The sequence below is a fragment of the Nannospalax galili genome, unplaced genomic scaffold (assembly GCF_000622305.1).
Source record: "Nannospalax galili isolate Female #2095 unplaced genomic scaffold, S.galili_v1.0 scaffold702, whole genome shotgun sequence".
Lineage (NCBI taxonomy): Eukaryota > Metazoa > Chordata > Mammalia > Rodentia > Spalacidae > Nannospalax > Nannospalax galili.
The window spans coordinates 531542-551039 of NW_008348657.1; the positions used below are offsets into that span (position 1 = coordinate 531542).

The following is a 19498-nucleotide window of genomic DNA, read 5'->3' on the forward strand; positions in this document are numbered from 1 at the left end:
GTCTTTTTTGAGACAGGGTCTCCCTGTAGCCCCAGCTGTCCTAGAACTTACTATGTAAGTTACTATGTAGATTAGGCTGGCCTCAAATTCACAAAGATCCACCTGCCTCTGCCTCCCAAGTGCTGTGATTAAAGAAAGGCATGTACCACTATGCCTGGCCTGAGATTTAGTTTTTTTTATATGTATACGTGAGTGCCTGAATATATGTATGTGTACCGTATGTGTGTCTGGCACCTGTGGAGGCCAGAAAGTGTCAGATTCCTTCAAACTGGAGCTACAGGTGATTGTGTACTCCATTTGGGTGGTGGGACGAGCAGCTGCTCTTAACTGTGAAGCCATCTCTCCAGACCCTGCATTTCTTTTTTAAAATTACTGTTAAGAGTATCAATAAGCCCCATAAGTTTAACTGGTCGACTATTAAAAAAAAGTTTATCTGTGGGAGGACCCACTTTTCCAGTCTCACTGGTCAATCACCTGGTGGTAGAACCACTCCTAGGAAGGCAGGTTCACCTTAAATTAAGCTAAATAGATGGGTGGAATACCTGGCACATTAATGAGGTAGTGAATTTTTCCTGCCTGGAACTAGCTCAGACCTCTGCAGAACTTCCAGACCAGCCAGTCATGTAGGTCTCTTTAAATCTGTCCACTTTCCTGAACTCTTCAGGAAAGCGTGATTTCTCCTTTTCTTCTTCATGCCTTTCTTACTAAACAGGCTTTGGGCCGCCCCTAGCCACCTTGTATTTCTTCACTTTTTCTCTAAAGCTTCCTTCTCCCAGCCATGTGGCTGCAAGTCAGCCACGTGTCTGACCCCCATGCAGGCTGTAAACCTGAACTCCTTCATGATTTTCTTTACTTCTTCCCACCATTCACCTCCTCAAGGCAGCTGAGCAGCTTGCCTGCCCTGAGGATTTTAAGATTCTGATAAAATTGTAAAAGCTTCTGTTTGGGTCCATTCTTAAATTATTTTATGAATGAGACTAAGAACCCTCTAGGGGACCCTTTTTCTCCCCATTTCATTACTAGTGAAATCTTAATCTGTGTGGTTCCAGGCATGTCTAGCCTTTGAGCTGGTGCCATTTCAGGCCCTTCATGCACTGACACTTTTTCTTTTACAGTATTTTGCTTTTATTGACTTTATTATCTTTTTTATCCCCCCTCTTTTTGAGACAGAGTATCCCTGTAGACCAGGCTGGCCTTGAACTCATAGAGATCCACCTGCCTTTGCCTCCCAAGTGCTGGGATTAAAGGTGTGCACCACCACACCCAGCTTATTTTATGTGTATGAGTGTATTGCCTTGCATGTATGGAAGTGCACCCATGTCATGCAGTGCCTGCAGACGACAGAAGAAGGCATCAGATCTTTTAGAATTGGAATTACAGACAGCTGTTAGCTGCCATGTGGGTGCTGGGAACTGAACCTGGGTCCACTGCAAGAGCAGCCAGTGCTCTGAACTGCTGAGCCATCTCTCCAGGTTTTACTGATTTTCTTAGAGTGTAATTTTTCCTTCAGCTTGCGTACCTTTCTGTTTGTTATTTTTTCATATCCATGAATGTAGTCATATCTGTATTACCTAATTCTTGATAGTCCAACATCTCTATTGGATGGAGGGATGTTCCCACTCCTGCAGAGGCTTTTACAAGAGATGGTTGGCAAACCTGACTAGTTCTTAAGACACAAGAACAAAACTGACCCCCACCAACCCTCTTCAGACACCACTGTCTCCACCTCCTACTGCACACCCGTTCCAGTAAGACAGTGGAGGAGGAAACGCACTGGGCTTCAGAAACCATAAGACTCAAAAGGCAGCAGCAAAACAAGGTAAACCTCCTACTTTCTCTCAGGGGGAGAAAGTAAAGATGCTTGCCAATCCACAATATGCACAGATGAACGGCTAGTGGGAATGTGAACAAACAGTAGGCACACTGTCCTCATCCAAGATTTATTCAATCAGGCTTACTTAACCCTTATTTCAAAAAAAAAAAACAAAAAACAAAAAACGGTGTGAGCGTGTACTGTGTATTTGTTATGCTGGACACAAAGGTTACAAAGTCACCCTCTCTTCATGAAAACATTTAGAAGCAGCTACTTGAGCCAAGTATGGTGGTACACACCTGTAATCCCTGCTCTTAGGTGGTGGTGGCAGGACCAGGAGTTTAAAGACAACTTGGGCTATATAAGACCTTGTCTCAAAAACCAAAAAACCAGAGTCAGGTGTGGTAGTGCACACAGGCAGGCAAATCTCTGAGTTCCAGGCCAGCTGGGGCTACGTAGTGCTAGTAACCACAGCACCTTGTGTAACATTCACCCCACTTTCTTGTTTTTGATTTTGTTGACTTTGCCTCTCCCAAACTAGATGCTTCTTGAAGGCAGACACTGCTGAATCCTGTCAATTCCATATAACAGTTCCCATGGTGGGGCAGAAGACAGCTGAGCAGAATGTTTATAAGCAGCAAACAAGTAAGGACATGAAGAATCTCCAGTGAAGAGAAAAAGAATGGAATTTATAGTTACTATTCTCCTTTTTGTATTTGTAAGGTTAGAATTTTTTTTTTTTTTTTTTTTTTTTTTTTTTTTTTTTAAAAAGGGTTTCCCTGTAGCATTCAGCCACCCTGGAACTCACTATGTAGACCAGGCTGGCCTTGAACTCACAGAGATCTGCCTGCTTCTGCTGGGATTAAAGGTGTGTGCCACCACACCTGCCAAGGTTAGATTTTCTAAAATTTCTAAATCTCCATAGCAAATACTATCAAGAATCAGTAGTACAAACTTTTACAAGAAGTAATAGACAGTGCTGTGGATATTGATATAGCTCAGAGGTAGAACAGTTCCCTATCATGTATGAGGTCCTCTGTTCAATCCCCACCACCACATATACACACACACACCAAAGTTCACTATAAACTTTAATCTGATATAAAGTGTTACTTACAGACATAATCAAACATTAGGAAATACAATGTAATGACAATTCAATTTTAAAAATATTTCCATGGACCAAAGGATCTCCCTCTGACCTGATTTGCAGCTTGTCACAAATGCTCTATTTGCTAACGCAAAGAGCACAGCCCTCACTCACCCATGAAGCCCATCTTACTCATCAGCATGTTCCTTCAGGTAGAATTTTTAAGATGTGATGCGCTGCTTCTCATGAAGTGGTTTCTTCCAGTATGACCAGAGATGAATGGACATGGGTGGGTGTGGGGAACATCCCTCTTAATAATCAGAGTAGCTACACATTGGGTGCTGCATCGCCAGTGTAAAAAAAAAAGCACTTTTTCTGAGGCAACATCAAATTAACAACACTGACAAAAAAGGCAAATTCAGTGGTTGCTGGCATTGCTTTAAGAACTGCGAGGCATGCAGTGACTAAAACTATCACCGAAAACAGAAGGGAAAGGGCTACTGAGCTCCTGTTACAGAAACCTGCCACACTCTTAAGACTCTTGTAGTCCATGATCTAGGAAGGACTTCTGTTGTTGGTTTTTTGTTTTTTTTTTTCGGTCTTTCTGAGACAGGGCCTCCCTGTTGCCCCAGCTGGCTTGGAACTCACTATGTAGACCAGGCTGGCCTTGAACTCAGAGATCCGCCTGCCTCTGCCTCCCAAGTGCTGGGACTAACTGCGTGTGCCACCATGACTGGCTAGGAAGGACTTCTGAACTTTGCTTGAGACAAGGTCTCATTCCATGGCCTCACTCACTATGTAGTCCAAGACTCAGCCTCCCAAGTGCTGGAATTACAAGTGTGCACCACCACACTCATCTTAAGGCTGAAGAGTAGTCATATTATTCAGATTCAGCCTTATTCAGTAAATGTTAAAAATATAAAAACAATTTATCTCAGAATTATATTTTTTAACAGGTAATTTTCCAAAATACATGCTTCAGATAAATGTAAAATTCATCTTCATTTGCCTTTGTTAAAACCTGGCCATTTGTACCTTGCTTATTGCTTGCTTCCCAGAAGGAATCACAGAAACAAACAAAAGAATTTTAAAAAGGCAGCTTTCCTGTTCAACAGCTGGGACGAGCTCCTTTGGGAAAATTCATCCAGCCCTCAGAGAGTATTCCATATGTATATTCTGGCAGTTGTCGCCAGTAGGACATGTGTTCCTAAACTTGACACCTGAAGACATGGAGACCAATAGGGCAAACGTTCCCTTTGACACTTGCCCTCAGTGGTCTCCTGTTTGGCAGGTGTGTTTAGGAGCGTGTCAGGGTGTGTCAGCATTTCTCTAAGTTTTCCCTAGTAAACTGAGAGCTCAGGTGGGTGCCCCAGTGATTGGCAAACTGGCCTAAAGTAATTAGGGCTTTAATTGATGACTCCCCCACCCCCCCCCCCCCCTTTTTTTTTTGTCTTTTTGAGACAGGGTATCCCTGTAGCCCCAGCTGTCCTGGAACTCACTATGTAGACCAGGCTGGCCTTGAACTCACAGAGATCCACCTGCCTCTGCCTCCCAAGTGCTAGGATTAAAGGTGTGCGCTACCATGCCCAGCTGATAACTCCCTTTTTTAAAGTTGTCATCTGACAACAACTTGAATCAAGAGCAGCAGGCAAATGAGCTGAGGTGGTATGCTGAGCTAACAAACATCCCAAAACCTGGAGTAACTTTAGTACTGCAGACAATTAGAGAATCATGATGATAAAACTTAGTAAAAAGGTCTTAAGGACAGGTATATCTTGAAACAATGTTTTACATCCTTTGGGAAAAAAATAGGCATATTTCAAATAATTGAATGATTCACAGATTTTACACAGTCTCTAAGATCTGTTTTCTGCCACATTGTTTTTAAGAGTCTTTTAGTCAACCTAGAGTAACTGCTGCAGCTGCTCTCTTTCTTTCTAGACACAGTCTTGCTATGTATGTACACCAGGCTGTCCAGGCAATCCTGCCTTAGTCTCCAGGGCTGGGGTTATAAGCTGGCTCCAGGAGCTACTTCTTTATACTGACAGAAAGCTCTGCTTGTTCATTAGCTTTCTATAAATGCCATTGGGCTTGCAAAGCAGCTCTTCATGTTTCCCATGTTCACTAACTCTTCCTTGGTCAAGGACAGCAACCAGGTTGGCATTCTTAATGGTGGACAGGCGGTGGGCTATTATCAACACTGTTCTTCCCTCCATCAACCGGTCCAAAGCTTCCTGTACCAGGTGCTCATTTTCAGCATCCAGTGCACTGTTGCAGACAAGGTCACATGCAAGCAGCAGAGTTCAGTGCCATACAAGGTTACTCAGACACTCTCCATCACAGACACACAGGTCACTCAGACACCCTCCAACATGGACACTCTCTAATATGATTATACATGTCACAGAGACACCCTCACCTGGTTGCTTCATCCAGGAGAAGAATTCTGGGGTTCTAAAGAAGGGAAAAAATAGAAAAAAAATCAATTAGAGAACACAGCTCTGGGTAGTAAAAAGGAACGACATGGGCTGGTAAGATGGCTCAGCAGGTAAAGGCACTTGCCCCCAAGCCTGATGATCTGAGTTTGATTTCTAGGATGCATCCTAAAAGGAGAGAACTGACTCCAAGTTGTTCTCTGACTTCTATGCCCATAACCTCCTGCTAGGGACTGGAGAGATGGTTCAGCAGTTAAAAGCACTGGCTGTTTTTGCAGAGGACCCAGGTTCAGTTCTTAGCACCCACATGGTGGCTAACAATCATATGTAACTCCAGTTCCGGGGGATCTAGTGCCCTTTTCTGGCCCCCAGGTGCACCAGGCATGCATGTGATGGACTTGAACACATACCTTCAGGCAAAACACTTATAAAAATATATATTTTTTAAAAATATAGCAAACTAACACATAAGGCAGAAAAACAGTAAGCCAATATATACATTACATTCTAGTTTTTCCTAAGACTCTCTCTGCAATAAATGAAAATATGCTGGGCATAATGATGCACACTTTTAATCCCAGCACTTGGGACACAGAGGCAGGAGGATTTCTATGAGCTTGAGGTCAGCCTCATCTACATAGCAAATTTCAGGTGAGCCAAGGCTATAGTGAAACCCTATCTTTAGCCACTACCTTCAAAGATTACAACAGCCTCCAAATCAACTCAAGCACAGATGAACAAACAGCCCATTGACTGAACAAGAGAATGAAGTTCTTAACACACAGCAAACTCTGGTATCACACTGAGTGTAAGGAGCAGATGAAGAGACAATGTGCTGTCTGGTTCCATAATCTGTCCAGAAAGGTAAATCTAGACAAAGTGTTTTGTTGCATTGGAAAGAGCCTGCAGACAGGAATGTTCTAGAGTCAGACTGCATGGACAACTGTGAACTTACTAAAAGTCACTGAAAATTACATTTAACCCAGCATAGTATGGAAGCAGGTGTCCATAAAGCTATTAGAAACTACCTATAAGCTGAGGAGACTAACAAGGGAAGGTGTCATTTCCTTAAAAGCAGAATGCCTGGCTCTCCTCCAAGAGATTCTTCCCACTCCTGGCGGGAGTCTGTCTGCCTGAGGCTTCTAACCAGCTCCTCAGCAGAGCAGCTGGGTAAAGGTTAGATAAATATACATCAGCACTGTTCTGACATTTTGTTAATAAGCATGGTCACCAGTCAACTGATTCTTCTAGGCTAAAGGTCTACATGTTCAGCTGGTCCCTCCTCTGACACCCCTTCAACACCAAACTCCGGACACATGAGATATATTTGTTATATTTGGACAAAAGGTCCTCAGTGGAACTCCCTGCTTACTTTTTACCCTCCCTATAAAAGAAAAAAAAAAAACAAACAAAAAAAACAAGCAAACAACAAACAAACCAAAACAGGAGGAGGAGGAGGAGGAGGAAGAGGAAAGTATAAAGTGGAAAGTGCAAATGGGAAATCACAGTCAGCTGGCTTACCTTCAGCAAAGCACGAGCAATTGCGATCCGCTGTTTCTGCCCACCTGACAGAAAGGACAGTTAAAAAAGGAGAGCTTAACAAAAATTCTTAGGAACAGGCTTTTCTGATGAGACAAGTGACAATCTAAAGGTAGCTTCTTCCATTCAACCACAACCAATAGGCAGTATAACAGAAACTTGTTTCTTAATTATACTGTCTTATCAAATCGTAAAACTATCAATTATTACCACAGCTAACTAAGGATTTCCTAAATGCATCTGGCATGTTAATCTTTAACAAGCATCCTCAGAGGAGACCCTGTAATTATTTCCACTTTACAGATAAAACTGAGGCACAGGGTAACATGTCCCAGGTCTTACAGCTGGCCAGGGGCAGGGCCAACACCTACACTGATAGGAGGGACTATGTTTCCAGCCACCACTCACTCCTCCTCCTGACAGGATGTTCACACACTGAGGGAACTTGGAATGTCTAGGAGCAAAGGCCAACAGCAACGCTGGGATGTATTCCCACTGCTCCATAAAGCCATACAGCCTTCAGTCCTTTCCCTCTCATTTGTCCTGCCTCCCTGCCCCACAGCATGCTGCTGTGTGTGCATATGAAGCTGCAGGTTACAAACCGAAGAAGCCACTCTAATCCCCTCCTTTTCTAAGCACAAATTCCACTCAAAGCCTTAGAACAGGTGGAGTGGGGAGACACAGGCCTGCAGCCAGCAGTCTGGCAATGGCAATTCTGTCTGCCTCCTACCCAGCTCCTTCCCCGAGGATTCCATCCTTCAGCAGTCAGAAGAACTCCCATAGGCTCATACCTCCCTATGTGAGTTGTCTCATGATATACAACTCCAATTCTGGTGCTAAGAGCATTCCTTAGGGATTGACTGTTGGTGGGAAATTTTTGTTCATGGTGACACTGGGTGGCACATCACTTTATCAAAGTGTTCATCATGTTCAGCAGATGCCGAGGGGCTGCCCTCACCTGGAGGCAGTATTTAAGGGATGCAAGAACACCTTCTACCCTCCGCCACCCTCTAAGTAGCCCAGTACCCCAAGAGTAGTCCCTTGGAGCACCCTTGGGTAGGGTCCTAGAGTAGTGGCTGATGGCCTCCTGGACTATGCTCAGTGCCAGCTAGCATGCTGAGAACCTATAGGCAAGTGTTTTTCTTCCTCTAAATTCAAGGGCAGTTGCGTGTAGTGGTGCACACTTATAATTCTACACTTTGGAGGTTGAGGCAGGAGGATTTAGAGTTCCAGGCCAACCTGGGCAACATAGTGAGACAGTGCCTCAAAAAATAAATAAAAAACCTGTGGGCTGGAGAGATGGCTCAGTGGTTAAGAGCACTGGCTGCTCTTGCAGAAGACCCAGGTTTGAATCCTAGTACCCATATGGTATGGCTAACAACCATCTGTAACTCCAATTCCAGGGGACCTGATGCCTCCTTCTGACCTTTCTTCTGACTGACACAGGCATTGCATGACATGGCACTGCACAACATGGGTGCACTTACACACACGCAGGTGAAACACTCATACACATAAAATAAAAATAAATAATCCCAGTCACACTTTAAAAAAAGATGAACCCCACACTCAGTGACCACAAGCAGCTTAACAGGCATCTATGTGAGGACCCAATTCAGAGATGTGGCAGCTGGTTGCGTTCACACAGAAAGACATAACTCCTGGGATGTCGAAAACATACCATAAACATCTCCCTGACTATCTTTTGGGGAAAAAAAAAAAAACTCTCACGAAACAGTACAACCTTTTCATTTCATATCCTCTGTGATGCAACCTCTTAGCTGGAAAGGACCACTGCCTGATCTAGCCCTCCAGAAGCACTTTGATGGAGGCACCTCTGAGGATGAGAGCTCAGCACCTCCTGAAAAAACAAGTTTCAGTATTTGCAACAAGAAAAAGGCCTATGTCTAACCAAAAATGTATTTCCCCTTAGCTCTATTACTGGTCCTACTTCTGCATCCTACAGCAAGTCAAAACAAGCTGTCCTTTTCCCAAAACATGTGGCATCCAGTCTTCTGGACTCAGCCTAAAATGTCAGGAATTGCCAACTCCGCCTCCAAGACTTAAGGCTGTTCAACAGGCTCAGGCCCAAAGGCCAGATGAAGAGAAGAATGCTCTTTACTTTTTTTTTTGGTTTTTTGAAACGTCTCCCTATGTAGCCCTGGCTAGCCTTGAACTCACAGAGATCTGCCTGCTTCTGCTTCCTGAGTGCTGGGAGTAAAGGCATATACCACCATGTCCAGCCTTTTATTTTTAAAGGGTTCTTTAAGAAAGCTCAGGCTAGGAGTGCAGCTCTAGGGTATAATACCTACCATGCCCAAGTCCCAGGGTTCCATCCCTATCATTACATTAAAAATTAAAGACTACAAGAATATATAACAGCAATGTTATGTGGCCATCGCACTTAAAATGCTCTCTTTCTTGCCCTTTCCAGAAAATATAATTAGTCCCTGGTTCACATGAACGCTTTCCACATCAGTTTGAGATGTGGTCACTGCTTCCTTGAGCAGATCACCTGCCACCTTGTCATAACTGTCTTATTTTCTATAATTCCCTATGGTCTCACGTTGCAAAACAATCTTTTCTCAGATAAGGAAAAAGCTTGCTGTGGCTGGGTACTATTCATCCACAGTTCTAGGACGAGTTTGTAGAAAGTGAAAGAAATGGGGATATTGTCCCCCATTAAATAAAATGAAGCTATTTTTTAAAAGCCCCAAGGATGAAAACCTCATCTATAAGTGACAGTGCACCAGAAAATGTGGGAGTTTCCTGCAGCAAGTGCTTCTACTACACAGCAGGACAGGCAGAAATAAGCCAATACATAAAATATAAGCAGCACACACCAGACAGGAGGACGCCCTTCTCCCCGACCACTGTGTCGAAGCCCTGGGGGAAGCTCCGAATGAACTCGGTGGCATTGGCCACTTCTGCAGCCCTCTGCACCTGCTGGGCTGTGACTGATGAGGGGCTGCTGGCACCATAGGCAATGTTCTCCGCGATAGAGCAGGAAAACAGGACTGGCTCCTGGAAATGAAGTACAGCACATTTGTCAGCCAACTTCAGGCAGGCACCATGGGCACCAAGAATGGGCCTCAGCCAAAAGTGACACACACACACAGAATATGGCCCTACCTGCCTCCACAACCTTGCCCAGTAGACTTTAAAAGTTCTGAGTTTAGGGGCCATCGAGAAATCTCAGCGGGTAAAGGCACTTATTGCCAAGCCTGATGACCTAAGTTCAATCCCCAGAACCGACATGGTGAAAGATGAGAACTGATTCCCCCAAGTTATCCTCTGACCTCCACATGTGCACTGTGACACATGGACACACACACATGTAATTAAATAAAGGTAATTTTTTAAAAGTTCCCAGTTTACTGTAAAGTAAGACAGAATGCATCTGTTGTCTTCACTACCCTGTGGGGAAGAGCACCTCAGGATGGGTGTCCAGAGGTGCCAGTCCCTCCCTTAATGCTCCCAAGGCCTGGAAGACCCAAGTCCAGCTGCCTGCATCTCACTACAGAGTAAGGGTCCATCTCCACCCACTACTTTCTGACACACAACTAGCCAGAGCCAAAGCATCCTGACAGAACCCACAGAGGACTGTGAAGCACGCCAGCCTCTGGTCTTTCCTCCACCCTCATAATGTTGAGATCCAGCAAGCACCCATGGCTGTACCACCCACCCAGTCCAGTGCAGGGGTCCCCCACCAGAGTGTAGAAATGGGGAACCAGAGTGAGTACAAGTATACATTGCAGAAAGAAAACTAGCCATGGTAAAGTTTACCTGTTTCATGCAGTCTTGCACAAACAGCCTCAAGAAAGGAACCATGTTATTAGTGATATTCTTGAAAGCTACAACTTCTTTGAGGGGTTCCAAGGTCATAGCCAGGCTTGGGAATTGGGGAGAACAGAGAAAGCTTCTCTGGATCTCTGAATCCTCTAGATACTCTTGTGTTGCAAAGAAACATGAGTTTCAGCTTTTAGTAAAAAAGCCAGCACTGCAACTAGTACAGTGTTGAGGGTCCTTGAGACATGGCCAGCAGCCTGTGTGTGAAGCAGCCTGTAAATAAAGCTTCCCATTTCTCTCTCTTGAGAAGCATCAGATCAAGAAAAAGCAAAGGAGAAGCAACTTCAAGGAAAGTGATATAAAAGGGAGGCATAGCCAGCAGTGGTGGTGAATGCCTTTAGTCCTAGCACTCAGGAGGCAGAGACAGGCTCTGTGAGATCAAGGCTAGCCAGGGCTACATATCAAGTTCCATGCCATCTGGGGGTATAGGGATACCCCGTCTCAAAAAGACCAAGGAAAAAAGAAAAAAAGAAAGGAGGCCCATCTTACCTGACTGACTGTCCCGATCTTGGATCTCAGCCAGCTGGGGTTTAGCTGGCGGATGTCATGGCCATCAAGACTGACTGTTCCTGTGAGGCAAAGTAGAAATCAGCAGAGGTCATGGGTCAATAACCAATGTAAACGCAGAAGGGGCCCAGTGGAAAAATTCCAGATTTTCACTTTTTTTTTGGAGACAGGATCTCATGTAGCCTAGTCTGGCCTCACACTCACTATGTAGTTAGAAATGATCTTGAACTTCTAATCTTCCTGCCTCCACCTCCCAAGTGCTGAGATTACAGGACTGTGCCACTATGTGCTTCTCCCTCCCCTTTTGAAATGTTGTGCTAGCCATCAAACCCAGGGCTTCATGCATGCTAGGAAAGCACTCTACCAACTGATCCTTATCCCCAACTCACAGTTTTTTAAAGACTAACTATATACCTAGGACTGGGGCTGTGACTCGATGGTAGAGTACTTGCCTACTGTGTATAAGGGCCTGGGTTCTATCCTCATTCCTGAAAAAAAACTTTTCCAGTATTCATATGAAATCTAAAACCAACAAGGTTGGGAGTTACAGACAAGAGGCCCTTCTTCAGGGTCTGAAGCTAGGTCTCCTCCCACTGGTGGCAAACCTGTACAGCCCACATCCTGGGTCTATAGGTTGCAGGGTAGCTCCCTGGACTACCTGACTTTAGGGGTCCCAAGAATCTGATGTCCTGCAGAGAGAGAGAGAGTCTTGATTCCAAAGAGAACTGTGTAGGAAAAGCAAGCATGCAGCACCCATTGGCTAGCAGTTCTGATAGCAGCCCCTGACCATGCCAGCATCAGAAGTGACCATGAAGGCACTCTGGGGACTCTAGACATACTCTGAAAATTTAACCCTGAGTACATGCATGTATGTGTATATGGGTGTCCACATATATAGTACATATATATGTTTTGGGTTTTTTTTTGAGACAGGCTTTCACTATGTATCTCTGGCTGGCCTGGAACTCGCTATTTAGACCAAGTTAGGCTTGAACCCACGGAGATTTGGCTGCCTCTACCTTCCGATTGCAGGGAATAAAGGCCTGGGCCATCAGGTCTGGCCTTCGGGTATATATATTTGAGACCGAGTCTCACACTGTTTCCTCAATCCAAAAATCAAAGCACAGGTATAGATTTTATGTAAAGATGTAAAATAGCATGCTTTTGCTTTGAAAGGTTAGTATAATCCAGTTGGAAATAAAACTCAAACCAAAATGAGAAAAATTCATTAAGAAAATACCTAGGCTAGGGTGATGGGTCAGGAGGTGAAGTGCTTGCTGCATTAAGTGTGAAGACCTGAGCTCAATATAGTACATGAACAACAGATTTTAAAAAGAAAAATCATACTAGAGTTGGTCAGTAATCCCAGCTACTTAGGAGGCTGAGGCAAAGATCACAAGTTTAAAGTCAGCCTGTAAAACTTAGTAAGACCTGTTTCAAAAGAGAAAGTAAAGAGGGTAGGGGACGTAGCTTAGTGGTAGAGTGCCTTCTTGGCATTTGTAAGGCTCTGGATTTCTCCAGCACAGGAAAAAAAATCCCTACCAGTTCAGAACAATTTCAGCAGAGTTACCACAGAAGTAAATCCCTGATCACCAGATTAACTGTTTCTAACACAACTAAGGAAGTAGGAGTGGTGGTGCACACTTGAAAATCTCATGACTCAGGAGGCCAAGGCAGGAAGATTTCTACAAGTATGAGTCTAGCCTCATCTATATAGTGAGTTCCAAGCCAGCCAGGGCTTCGTAAGACCCTGTCTCAAAAAAATCAAAACAAACAAACAAAAAACCCCCAAACTAAACCAAATAAACTAAACCAATTCAAACCAAACTAAAAATCAACCAAGGATTAGTCTGCAGGCAGAAGCATCAGAAGGGTTCCCACCCCTGTGGAGGTTGCCACTCTAACACATGGATGGATAGCAAAGCAGCGTCCCAGCATGTTGTTGGGGGTATAGGGCACTCCGTGGCACAAAGGCACCTCCCCTGGCCACTGGCACCAGCTGGCATTTTCTGGGCATTACTGGACACAGCCTTGTCGACCTCCTCCCAGCAGCAGGAATGTGGGAAGGCACCAAGTGCATGGAGACTGGGGTCTGCACCACAGGTCTTGAAGTATGGTCTCTCCTGGGCTAGGAGTAAGGCTGGGTGACAAGAAGGGACACAGATGGCTCAGGAACACCCCTGCCTACAATACCATGAGTCACCTACCAGAAACAGGATCATACAGTCGCAGTAGGAGTGAGATCACCGTTGATTTTCCAGAACCACTAGGGCCAACCAGTGCAGTGACAGATCCCGATGGGATGGAAAGGCTGAAATCCTGAAATACAGACACCTCTGGGCGAGCAGGGTAGGCAAAGTGTACATTTCTGAACTCCAAGGCTCCCTGGAAGCTTTTCTCATCTAACACAGCCCCTTCTGAAACACAAGAGGGAATACAGATTGCTAAAGCAAAACTTGCTCCCCTGCCTGTCTGATGTGGATGGGGACAGGTATTCCTTCCCCAGTGCAGCTCATCCTGGGTGCTTGAAGGAACAGCTGTGTGTGACACCTGCTACATACAGGGCACTGAGCATACAGTCTTGTGTAACCTGATAAGCCTGAGGTTCTACTTTTCTTAGGTAGAGTTTAGAACCACAGATAAGAACAGCATACCCAAGTTAAGTGGAAGTGAAGATCCAACCTTGGGGAAGTCTAGTTTCAACTAGATGACCTCTCCCAGTGCCACTATACCCCAGGAGCTCCTATGTAGCTTTTATCTACCCCAAATAAACATTTTGAAAGCACAGTGGAGGGTCAGAGGTCCACTCAGTCCCAGTGTGACCTTGGATTAATATAAGAGACACGTCTCACTTTTTGTTATATCCATGCCCTGGTTTTTAATCATACTGGACGGCACCAAACTCCCACTCATTGCCTGGCACCTACCTAGCAGCACACAGGCTTCCTTGAGTGCTAAGCATTGCTACTCATGGCAGCTCCTCTGAGGTCTTCCCCAGGTAGTCTAAACCCACATCTCTAGTGAAGTTGATGACAAGGAAGGAGTGGCCCTTCCCACTCAGTACCAGCATCCCTGCATTACCTCCAAATGCCAAGAAATTTAAAGCCTTTTAGCTGGGGTGTGGTGGTACACACACCTTTAGTCCCAGCATGAGGCAGAGGCAGAGGCAGAGGCAGAGGCAGAGGCAGAGGCAGGTGGATCTCTGTGAGATCAAAGCCCAGCCAGGTCTACATAGTGAGTGACAGGCCTCCTGGGGTTACAGAGAGACCCTGTTTCAAAAAGACACACACACACACACACACACACACACACACACACACACACACACAGAGCCTTTTAGCCTTTTACTCCTATTCCCCTCACAAATGTCCCAATGTCTAAGGAAGATTTTAGAAAGCTGGCTGGATGTTCCTATTCATACCCAAGCCTATTAGCTACTGTCCTTCCCTAAGTGGTAATGACGGGCTGCAGGGACATGAAGAGCATGCTATGTACTCAGTCCCATATTTCAAGAGCATCACCTGCAGTGTATCATCTGTCACATATGAATCCTGATCCTTTCTGCTCTGTCCTGGCAGTGGCCTGTTCTCAGGATGCTAGTCTGATTATCCAAAGCCAGCTTTGTTCAATCTCAGCAAGAACAGTCCTGACTCAGACATACCGTTAAAAGGGAGCTGCGGCTGTCTCTCCAGCAGCTCCCAGAGCCGTCCACCAGCTCCCAGGCCTTTCATCAGCTCTGAGTAGAAGGAACTCAAACCTGAGGAAAAGAAGAGACCCACCATCAGCCTGACAGGAAAGGCCACAGATTCCTGCCCTAATAAGGGTCAGGAAATTTACAAATATGTGGCCAAACTGACCACCAGTGACAACTTGTGACTGCAGGGGGAGTCACCTTCTCAGAGAAGTACTGCAAGTACAGCACAGTCCCAAGTGAACTGAAGTTCCTAGAAAAAAGCCACACCTATGTTAAAGATCCTACAAGGCTGTCACCTGATTAGAACTGATTGTGGAAATGTTGCAGATCCCAAGCCAGATTATCTTTTGTGCTACTGTTAGAACCCTTAATAGAACTCACTGTTCACTCCTGTTTTGACCGAATGTCTTTGTGAATCTTAGATGAATCCTTTTTGGAATGTACTAACATAGATTCCTAGTGTCCACCAAACCAAAGGCTTAGAATATCACTAGGTAACATCTAATGTCCACAGCTGAGACTTCCCCACTTTGCTGTAACCGGTCCACCAATGTATTTTTTTCTTTTTTGTTGTTGCTTTAAATTTTTTTTACTTTTAAGATAGAGTCTATAGAGCCCTGACTGGTCTCAACTCAAGAGCTCTGCCTGCCTCTGCCTCCCAGTTTCTGAGATTAAAGGCATGAATCACCAGACCCATCCAATGTATTTTTTCCTTAAAGATTTTATTTATTTTAAATATTTTATTATTTTTATTTTTAAAAATATTTTATTATTTTTTATTTTATGTGTATGAGTGTATTGCCTGCATGCATATAAATGCACCCATGTGGAGCATTGTCTTTTGTGGGTTAATAACTAGTCTCCATGAACTTCCTTTTCAAAGAACCTGTAAGGGAGATGAGTCTAAAGTTCTTTGAAGAAGCAGCAAACTGAGAGGACATGCTCTATTACATAGAAATAAATTGTCCTTGCTATTTTTCTTACATTAATTTAGCTCTGCTAAATTGTATATAATTTGAGCTAAGACCATAGGAAATTTACATTCTGCATGGTAAAAAAGTTACCAATAAATAGTTTATATTGTTTAATAATGTACATAACAGTGCATTATTTTTTTTTCTGTTTGTAGATGAATTTAGCAACATAAATGTCTGTTCTCTGCTGAAATTCAAGAAATCTAGATTTCTGTGTGAAAATTTTCATGGTCTTATGTATCGATAAGGTATAGAGATTTTTGCAGGAGTATTAGTGTCTCAGTGGCTGCACTTTATTAGCACTGTGCTAAGTTTTGGCAATGATTGGCCTCAAAGTTTTCAAGTAGAGTCTGAGGGTGTCAGACAGTGAAAATGTGCTGTTAACTAAGTAGCATGTGAGTCAGTTGATTGTAAAATATTTCACTGGGAACTTATTTTAGCTCTGTTTTATTTTGGAGAGACAAAGAACCGCTCCACCTGTGCAGCAGGGTTTCTATTTACATGGACATTTATGTGCAGTCTTTGTTAAAAATTTTCAGAAGACTGTACTCTTTAAGCACTGTTTTTTTAATTATACCTCATTTAGCTAACTAGTATTCTAATACTGGTAGAGAAACAGTGAGCCAGCCTCTAAGCATCCAACAAAATTTCGATTATATGTTTTGTTTTGTCTTGTTTTGAACTGAAGGCACCCTTAGAAAAGATAAATGATACCTTAGTTTAGATTAGAACATACATGTCATATCCAGTAGCATACAAAAAGTAGGATGACCCCCATCTCCATTAATGTATTTAGTTGTGCAATATGGGTAAGGTTTTTGCAGTACTTTCTGAGTAAGAGATTATAATCACATTTTACAGGTTCTGAATGCTGAGAATCTGTTTTAAGACTTACAAAGTTTTTTCCCCCCAGTAGCAGTAAAATGACAAATTTAAGTAGACTTTCTTTTCCAGTTTGACTTAGATTCTTTTATAAATCATTCTAATCTTTAAAAATGAGCTACTAAGCCTAAAATGTTTAAGCCACATTTCATTATGTTGGTTTACTGATCTCAAAATTTAAGCATGCCTTTCTACAATCAGATTTTTTTAGGCCTTATTTAAAAATAAAAAAAAAAAATTTAAAAAAAACTTCCTTTCTTGTCCAGGGGCAGAGAAGACTGTTTTAAAAATGAAGTTTCTTGATTCAGAAGGACAGAGAAGATCAGAATATACTAATAAATTTCTTTTGGGGGGCTTTTTTTGAAACAGGGTTTCCCTGAAGCCCCAGGTGACCTGGAACTCACTATGTAGACCAGGCTGGCCTTGAACTCACAGAGATACACCTGCCTTTACCTCCCAAGTGCTGGGACTACAGGCATGCGCCACCTGTAAAAATAAAATAAAAATAATTTTATTATTTTTAAGTAGTCTTTTTTTTTTTAATGTGTATAAGTGTACTGCCTGTATGTATGTAAATACAACTGTGTCATGCAATGCCCACAGAGGTCAGAAGAGGGCATCAGATCCACTGGAACTGGAGTTACAGATGGTTGTTAGCTGCCATGTGGGTGCTGGGAACCAAACTAAGGTACTTTGCAAGAGCAGCCAGTGTTCTTTTTTGTCTTTTTTGAGACAGCGTCTCCCTGTAGCCCCAGCTGGCCTGGAATTCACTATGTAGACCAGGCTGACCTCAAACTCACAAAGATCTGCCTGCCTCTGCTGGGACTAAAGGTGTGCACCACCAAGCCCAGCTGGTCCTTTGCAAGAGCAGCCAGTGTTCTTAACTGCTGAACCATCTCTCTAGCCCCTTTAGACTTCATTTTTAAAAAGCAACACTATTGTATTTATAGAGATTACCCCAACACCATGCCCACCCCAGATTCCCCAGTGTCAACATCTCCTTCAGAGTGGTCCATTTCTTCATAGCTACATCCACAGGTTGTTATCAACCAAAGTACACATTTTCCATTAGGGTTAGCTCCTTCTGTTATATATCCACTGTGTGGTTTGGATATGCATATTATTGTGAATATACCATTATTGTATCATGTGAGAGTTGCTTTACTGCCCTGTAAATCCCCAGTTCTACCTGTTGTTCATCCTTCTACTCCCAGGATCCACAGATCATTTTTACTATCTCTAGAGTTTTGCTTTTGAGTGCCATGTGGTTGTAAGCACACAGAACGTAGTCTCTTGGGGATGGCTTCTTTCATTTATATACATTAGGATTCTTCTATGTCTTTCGTGGTCTAACAGCCCTTTTTTTTCTTTTTGATTAAAAAATTATTTTAACTGTATGTGTATGATGTGTGTGCATGTATGCCATGATGCACACGTGGAGGTCAGAGGACAACTTTGTGGAGTAAGTTCTCACCTTCCACCTTTACACAGGTTTGTCATTTTTCAGCACCATTAGAAAGGAAATGTTGCAAACACATGTTCTCATGTTTGACACTACTGTTGTACTTTTGGTCATTAGTTAAATCCTAATTCAAAGGTGACTGAAAAGAGAGGTTGATAGAATAACTAGTGTTAATGAAACTTCCTTTCAGTTTTCAGCAGGTATGAGCGTTGTTTCATTGGTTGTCTGAAGAGGAGGCTGGGTCCATCTTAAGAATAACTTTGGAGATGCTTTGTGTCCCCATGGTTATGGGTGTTGATGCAAAAGCACAGTTCTTACCTCAAAGGGTGACCCACACCTTTAACCCCAGCATTCTGGAGGCAGAGGCAGGCAGATCTCTGTGAGTTCAAGGCCAGTCTGGTCTACATAGCAAGTTCCAGGTTAGCAAGGGCTACACAGACCTTGTCTCAAAAAACAAACGAAAAAAACACAAAACAAAAAACCAGAGTTAATGGAGCTAGAGAGATGGCTCAGTGGTTAAGAACCCTGGTTGTTCTTGTAGAAGACCTGGGTTCGAATACCAAGCACATACATGGCAGCTAACAGCTGTCCGTAACTCTAGTTCCAGGGGATCGAACAGCCTCTTCTGACCTCTGTGGGCATTGCACGACATGGGTGCACTTACCTAGATGCAGGCAATACACACATACACATAAAATAAAAATAATAAATAAACTTTTAAAAAAAAGTTAAAAAAACAAAAGACCAGAGTTAAGTATGAGTGACCAAGGCCAAGGAACTATCAGTTTCAGTCAAGATAAAAACCCATCTGTAAGGCCATAGGACTGAACCATCATCAGTTAACACCTTTTTAAACAAAGGTACAAAGATAAAACTTGAAGTTCTCTTAGTTCTTGGCAGCAAGAAATGCAAAACACATTCATTCATACACATAACAAGCAACAATGCCAGATAGGAGATACCTTCTTTTGAGTTGTTGGCCAGGGTGGCCAAAGGGACTCCCAGATAGTAACCCAGCATAGAACTGGGAAAATGAACAGCAGACCCCAGTCTTATCTAAAGGAATATTGACAACTGATTGCTGCTACATGAGGAACAGCTGGCCTTCCTAAAACAATGACCTCTAGATAGGCTTATTAGATTCACCAGATGGACAAGTAGTGGGGAACAGCTGGGGATGCCGACAACACAGCAGACAGTAGCAGGGATATCAGAGTATAAGGGCTCTAGTGGGAGGAGGGAGGCTATGGGAG

The 19498-nt window shown here is 43.5% G+C and overlaps 1 protein-coding gene across 1 annotated transcript in view; it reads right to left on the reverse strand.

The window, feature by feature from the left end:
• Nucleotides 1-4397: 4397 nt before the first annotated feature.
• Abcb10 (ATP binding cassette subfamily B member 10) overlaps nt 4398-19498 on the reverse strand; it is a 35355-nt gene continuing 20254 nt past the window's right edge. Inside the window, exons 7-13 of the mRNA XM_008845776.3 lie at nt 14895-14990; nt 13441-13650; nt 11216-11295; nt 9721-9901; nt 6860-6903; nt 5323-5357; nt 4398-5171 (exon numbers count right to left, since the gene is read on the reverse strand). Of these exons, the coding sequence (XP_008843998.1) occupies nt 4940-5171; nt 5323-5357; nt 6860-6903; nt 9721-9901; nt 11216-11295; nt 13441-13650; nt 14895-14990 (878 nt within the window). The 3' untranslated portion in view covers nt 4398-4939. The remainder of the gene's footprint in view (nt 5172-5322; nt 5358-6859; nt 6904-9720; nt 9902-11215; nt 11296-13440; nt 13651-14894; nt 14991-19498) is intronic.